This window comes from Babylonia areolata, chromosome 7, assembly GCF_041734735.1.
Source record: "Babylonia areolata isolate BAREFJ2019XMU chromosome 7, ASM4173473v1, whole genome shotgun sequence".
Lineage (NCBI taxonomy): Eukaryota > Metazoa > Mollusca > Gastropoda > Neogastropoda > Buccinidae > Babylonia > Babylonia areolata.
The window spans coordinates 42,432,425-42,438,854 of record NC_134882.1 but is presented as its reverse complement, the minus strand read 5'-3'; the positions used below and the strand labels follow the sequence as shown (position 1 = coordinate 42,438,854).

The 6,430-nt window shown below is 46.3% G+C and overlaps 1 protein-coding gene across 1 annotated transcript in view; it reads left to right on the top strand.

Annotated features, from left to right (window-relative positions):
• The first annotated feature begins 610 nt into the window (after window positions 1–610).
• The window catches only part of LOC143284267 (uncharacterized), a 9,980-nt gene continuing 4,160 nt past the window's right edge, over window positions 611–6,430 (top strand). Inside the window, exons 1-3 of the mRNA XM_076590953.1 lie at window positions 611–1,085; window positions 2,510–2,614; window positions 4,491–4,572. Coding sequence (XP_076447068.1) covers window positions 1,076–1,085; window positions 2,510–2,614; window positions 4,491–4,572 — 197 coding nt within the window. The 5' untranslated portion in view covers window positions 611–1,075. The remainder of the gene's footprint in view (window positions 1,086–2,509; window positions 2,615–4,490; window positions 4,573–6,430) is intronic.

Genomic DNA, 6,430 nt, shown 5'->3' with positions numbered 1-6,430 from the left:
AGAGAAACCTGCTGTGATAAAAAGAGAGATACAAATACATCCATAGTCTTCGTACACTGAAGGATGCCTGTCATGGCAGTCAGCGATGCAGTCTGAGATCAGATAAGCTAAGATAAGAATTATTTTATCATCTCATTAAGAGAAATTACATCAGGTGCGGCAAAACAAATGTAGACAATTACTCAACACAAAAACAAAGACATGACTTAATTAAAAGGAATCAATAACACATAAGTCTGCTGTAGGTTATCAATATAAGGTTGCTTGTAGTTTATTCCTGGGATTGTAAACTATGGCTTTCAAAGAAGTGTTTAAAAATGGCCTGGAAAGGCAGATGTTAAGGTCTGGAAACTCGAGGAGGAAGTTGTAGGCATCATTGAATATGCCAAATTTTGGCAAACTCCAATAATTTCAGGAGGATATTTGATCAGAATATAACCACTTCTGGGGAAAAGTTTACCGACTCAACAAAAATACTCCCCCCTCCTTACTCCAATAACGTCCAGAGGTATATTTGACTGGAGAACAAATCTGGCTTTACACCCTCCAGGCACCGAATGTTATCACGCACGTTCAGGAAGGGTCTACAGGTAAACCCCGCTGTAGAGAGAACGAGTGCTTGATATCAGTTATCGAACTTCCATTTGCTCAACGGATAAAGCTCCGAGCAGTCGTGACTGGAGTTTACAAGGAACTTGAAACAAGTCTGTGAACATAACCAAGGTGACTGGACTATCGCCAGTCTGTTTGCTTCCCGTGGATACAGTTTGTGATATGAATATGACTGGTGCCTCTCTGACTGTTGCTGTATAGAATCTGGAGTCAGGGCTCACAAGTGGGACATAGGTCGCTGGACATTGAGCCTGTGGGATCAGCACTGGGGAGTATAGCGGTCACTCCTTCAACACTCTAGCATCTGTTGGTCACTTCTGTCTTCGTCCTCTTGAAGGAAGGAACTGTGTGTGTGTGTGTGTGTGTGTGTGTGACAGTCTGCTGTCCTGTATCAAAAGACACAGAAAAAAAAGGAGAATTATTCATTTAAGGGGACCCTACGTGGACTCAGCCGTTTGCAATCATGTTTTTCGGTGAGTGAATCATCAGCGATGTATAATCTTATTTCGTTTTGTTTTGCTTCAGTTCTTAGGTTTGTAATTACACATTTCTGTCTGTTAGTCAGCTTATATGGATTGTTTCTCTCTCTCTCTCTCTCTCTCTCTCTCTCTCTCTCTCTCTCTCTCTCTCTCTCTGTGTGTGTGTGTGTGTGTGTGTGTGTGTGTGTGTCTGTGTCTCAATCTCTCAGTCTCTGTCTGTCTGTCTCTCTCTCTTTTCCTCGCGCGCGCGCGCGCGCACTCCCACTCTCTCTCTCTCTCTCTCTCTCGTGTGTGTGTGTGTGTGTGTGTGTGTGTGTGTGTGTGTGTGTGTGTGTGTGTGTGTGTGTGTGTGTAAGTGAATATAATTTTTCACGCGTGTTTTTCAAGCTCTTCAAGACAAAATGTATCACTACCCTTTTTCCCACCCATCAGTAATTCATTACTTCAAATTCTATTTCAAACATAATATTATTTGCCTTCTACTTACCTTTCATTTCTGTTATGTTTCAGAACATTAACTGTTTGTTTTCTTCACTCATAGTATTCCATCTCATGGTCATGTTTCACTGTCACCAATCTGAGGCAGGCTGTCAGGGCCTAACCAGTGCTTTGCGTTCTGTGATGGTCACCCATCTACTTTGCTCTCTGGTTTAAATAATTTTTAATTATTCAACAATACACATGATTACAATCATCAACAAGCTTAAAGCTTATACTGTGCTCACAACGTTGCACTTCAATTTTATCATGACGGCTGATGAACCATATTATGACTTGTATCAAATAACACATAAACAGTAAGTAATGAAATAATGAAATAAAACAAATAAACAAGCAGTACATAATATAGTAAAATAATGCTAATATCAATATTAACATGAGATTAAATTTATTATCACTAGAGTAATTGGCCTAATAGAAGAAAAACACGAAGAAGAAGAAGAAAATTTAGAAGAATGGTGGGTAAGGTGGTGGGGGAGGGGGAACAGAGGGGAGAGGAGAAATTCTAACAGATCATTGGCCAATCCATTCAACTTTGAATATTTGGTGAGTCAAATAAATCCAACATATATTTTGCTCTTTCTTTCTGTCTTTTACGATGTGGTGTAGCGTATATGGATCAGTCTGCACGCTTTGATGCCTCCTTGAAACTGAAACGTCCATCAGTAACCGTCTGTCCGGTCATCGATCTGACCATTGTCGTCACACAGCTTTCATGTGGAGCACGGGTTCTTTAACGTGCGTTGTATAAGTTTGATCTTCCATATATACATCTCTCTCTCTCTCTCTCCCGCTATATATATATATATATATATATATGTGTGTGTGTGTGTGTGTGTGTGTGTGTGTGTGCGTGTGTGCGTGCGTGTGTGTGTGCGTGTGTGTGTGTGTGTGTGTGCGTGTGTGTGTGTCCACAGGGTCGGCGGACAAGGTGACGGAGACCACCACCACCCCCCTCCCCACCACAGCCAACATGACGGACACAGAGGCCTTTGTTGCTGCCTACCAGGCCACTGATGCCGGTAATACCTCCCTCCCCCCACCCACATCACCACCCCCACCCCCACCTCCACCTCGCGTCCCAGTGACCATCACCACCTCCACCTCACGTCCCAGTGACCATCACCACCTCCACCTCCACCCCACGTCCCAGTGACCATTACCACCCCCACCCCCACCTCCACCCCACTTCCCAGTGACCATTACCACCCCCACCCCCACCTCCACCCCGCTTCCCAGTGACCATTACCACCCCCACCCCCACCTCCACCCCACTTCCCAGTGACCATCACCACCTCCACCTCCACCCCACGTCCCAGTGACCATTACCACCCCCACCCCCACCTCCACCTCACGTCCCAGTGACCATCACCACCTCCACCTCACGTCCCAGTGACCATCACCACCTCCACCCCCACCTCACGTCCCAGTGACCATCACCACCTCCACCTCCACCTCACGTCCCAGTGACCATCACCACCCCCACCCCACCTCCACCTCACGTCCCAGTGACCATCACCACCCCCACCCCCACCTCCACCCCACTTCCCAGTGACCATCACCACCCCCACCCCCACCTCACGTCCCAGTGACCATCACCACCTCCACCTCCACCTCACGTCCCAGTGACCATCACCACCCCCACCCCATCTCCACCCCACTTCCCAGTGACCATTACCACCCCCACCCCCACCTCCACCCTGCTTCCCAGTGACCATTACCACCCCCACCCCCACCTCACGTCCCAGTGACCATCACCACCTCCACCTCCACCCCACTTCCCAGTGACCATTACCACCCCCACCTCCACCCCACTTCCCAGTGACCATTACCACCCCCACCTCCACCCCACTTCCCAGTGACCATTACCACCCCCACCTCCACCTCACGTCCCAGTGACCATCACCACCTCCACCTCCACCCCACTTCCCGGTGACCATCACCACCCCCACCCCCACCTCCACCTCACGTCCCAGTGACCATCACCACCCCCACCCCCACCTCCACCCCGCTTCCCAGTGACCATCACCACCCCCACCCCCACCTCCACCTCACGTCCCAGTGACCATCACCACCCCCACCCCCACCTCACGTCCCAGTGACCATCACCACCCCCTCACCCCCCAACCCTCCATCCTCCACCTCCTTCTCATGACGATGATGATGATTGTGACGCGATGATGATGATAATGATGTTAACGTTGATTGTGAATCGATGATGTTGACTATGACGATGATTGTGACACGATTATGGCGATGATGCTGACGATGATGATGACGACGACAACGATGACGGCGGCGATGATGATGATGATGGCGATGGTAAATGCGACTCGATGATAAGTATGGTGATCACGATGATGACTCAATGGTGATGACTACAACAATGACTTGATAATGACGACGACGACGACGTTGATGATGACCACGACGATGACTTGTTGATGATGACTCGATGTAGATGATTGTACAGTGACCCTGATAATGATGATGATGATGATGATGATGGTGATGCTGATGATCACGGTGATGACTGGATGATGCGATGACAACACTGCTGACTCGATGATGATGATGATGACGACCACTATGTTGCTCATAATGATGATGACTATGACGACGATAATGATGACTCGATGATGACAAAAAAAAGATAATAGTCATCACGACGTCGACTATTACAATGATGAGGGAAAAGACAAATACGTTTGTAGTGATGTTCATAGTGATGGTGATGATGACGACAACTGCCATGTATGTGATATGCTGACGACGACGTTTACAACAACGATGACGATAAAGACAAGTCTACGATTATCTCTAAGATTGTATGACTTTTGATGATGATAATGATTATGTGTGTGTGTGTGTGTGTGTGTGTGTGTGTGTGGTTTGTAGCCACCTTGCCAGTGTTGATTGTCATTGTGGCGATCATCGGAGTGGTGGCTGTGGCGGTGTTTGCCTACCTGAAGATACGCAGGTAAGGCGATGGTCTTAGTTAAGTTGTGTTGTGTTGTGTTATCTTGATTTGTCGCGCATTGTCTTGTCTTTTTTTTGGTCTCGAATAGTATCGTATTGTGTTATGTTGTATTGTGCTGTGCTGTGCTGTGCTGTGCTGTGCTGTGCTGTGCTGTGTCGTATCGTATTGCCTTGCCTTGCCTTGCCTTGCCCTGCATTGCCTTGCGTTGTGTTGTGTTGTTTGTGTTGTATTACGTTTTGTCACAATCGATTTCTCTGTGTGCAATTCGGGCTGCTCTACCCGGGGAAAGCGGGTCGCCACACTGCAGCGCCACCCATTTTTTGTTGTTGTTTATTCTGTTTGTAAGTGTATTTGTTTTCCTATCAAAGTGATAATTTTTTTTTCTTGTACAGGGACAACCCTTTTGTTGCCATAGGTTCTTTCACGTGCGCTGAGTTCATGCAGCGTGCACGTGGAACCTTGGTTTATATACTGGTCCGAAAGATTAGCACTCAGACCACCATTCAAGGTGTGGTGGAAGGGGGTGGAGAGGGGACATCTCGGTCTGTGTATGGGATGAAAGACTGTCACCCAGACCACTATTCAAGGTGTGGTGGAAGGGGGTGGAGAGGGGACATCTTGGTCTGTGTATGGGATGAAAGACTGTCACCCAGACCACTATTCAAGGTGTGGTGGAAGGGGGTGGAGAGGGGACATCTCGGTCTGTGTATAGGACTCGAACCCGTAGACAATGACGTCAGTCTTAGCTGGGCGCTTTACTGACAGTCCAACGCTCCCTCCACGTGAAGACGTTATTTAGAAACAGAACGAAACACTGGCATGCTGTCACCTGGTGAACGAACAATACAGACTGCAGTAACTCTCTCCTTACACAAGGTAGAGCAACTTCAAGTCAATGCTGCTGATGTTATCGATTCAAACAAACCATACAGACTTGTAGCTCTCTCCTTACAGAAAGTACACAACTTTCACGTCATTGCTGCTGATGTTATCGATTCAAACAAACCATACAGACTTGTAGCTCTCTCCTTACAGAAAGTACACAACTTTCAAGTCATTGCTGCTGATGTTATCGATTCAAACAAACCATACAGACTTGTAGCTCTCTCCTTACAGAAAGTACACAACTTTCAAGTCATTGCTGCTGATGTTATCGATTCAAACAAACCATACAGACTTGTAGCTCTCTCCTTACAGAAAGTACACAACTTTCAAGTCATTGCTGCTGATGTTATCGATTCAAACAAACAGTTGTAGCTCTCTCCTTACAGAAAGTACACAACTTTCACGTCATTGCTGCTGATGTTATCGATTCAAACAAACAATACAGAGTTGTGGTTCTCTCCTTACAGAAAGTACACAACTTTCAAGTCAATGCTGCTGATGTTATCGATTCAAACAAACAGTTGTAGCTTTCTCCTTACAGAAAGTACACAACTTTCAAGTCAATGCTACTGATGTTATCGATTCAAACAAACAATACAGAGTTGTAGCTCTCTCCTTACAGAAAGTACACAACTTTCAAGTCAATGCTGACTGATGTTATCGATTCAAACAAACAATACACAGTTATAGTCTCTCCTTACAGAAAGTACACAAACTTCAAGTCAATGCTGATGATGCTACCGATTCAAGAAAAGAAGGAAAGAAAGAAAGAGTGTTAACTCTCTCCCGAAGTTACGCAAGGTAGTCAAGTCAGCTTATGTAACCGATTCAGCTAGATGTTGGTTCGTTCCCTCGCTATGTTTCTTTGTTCCTTCGTTGTATTTATTCCTCCCCTACCCCCGTCCCTCTCTTCGTTGATATTGCTTTGTTGGTGACTGACCACATGAGCTTTATGTTCAGTCTTCGCTCACAG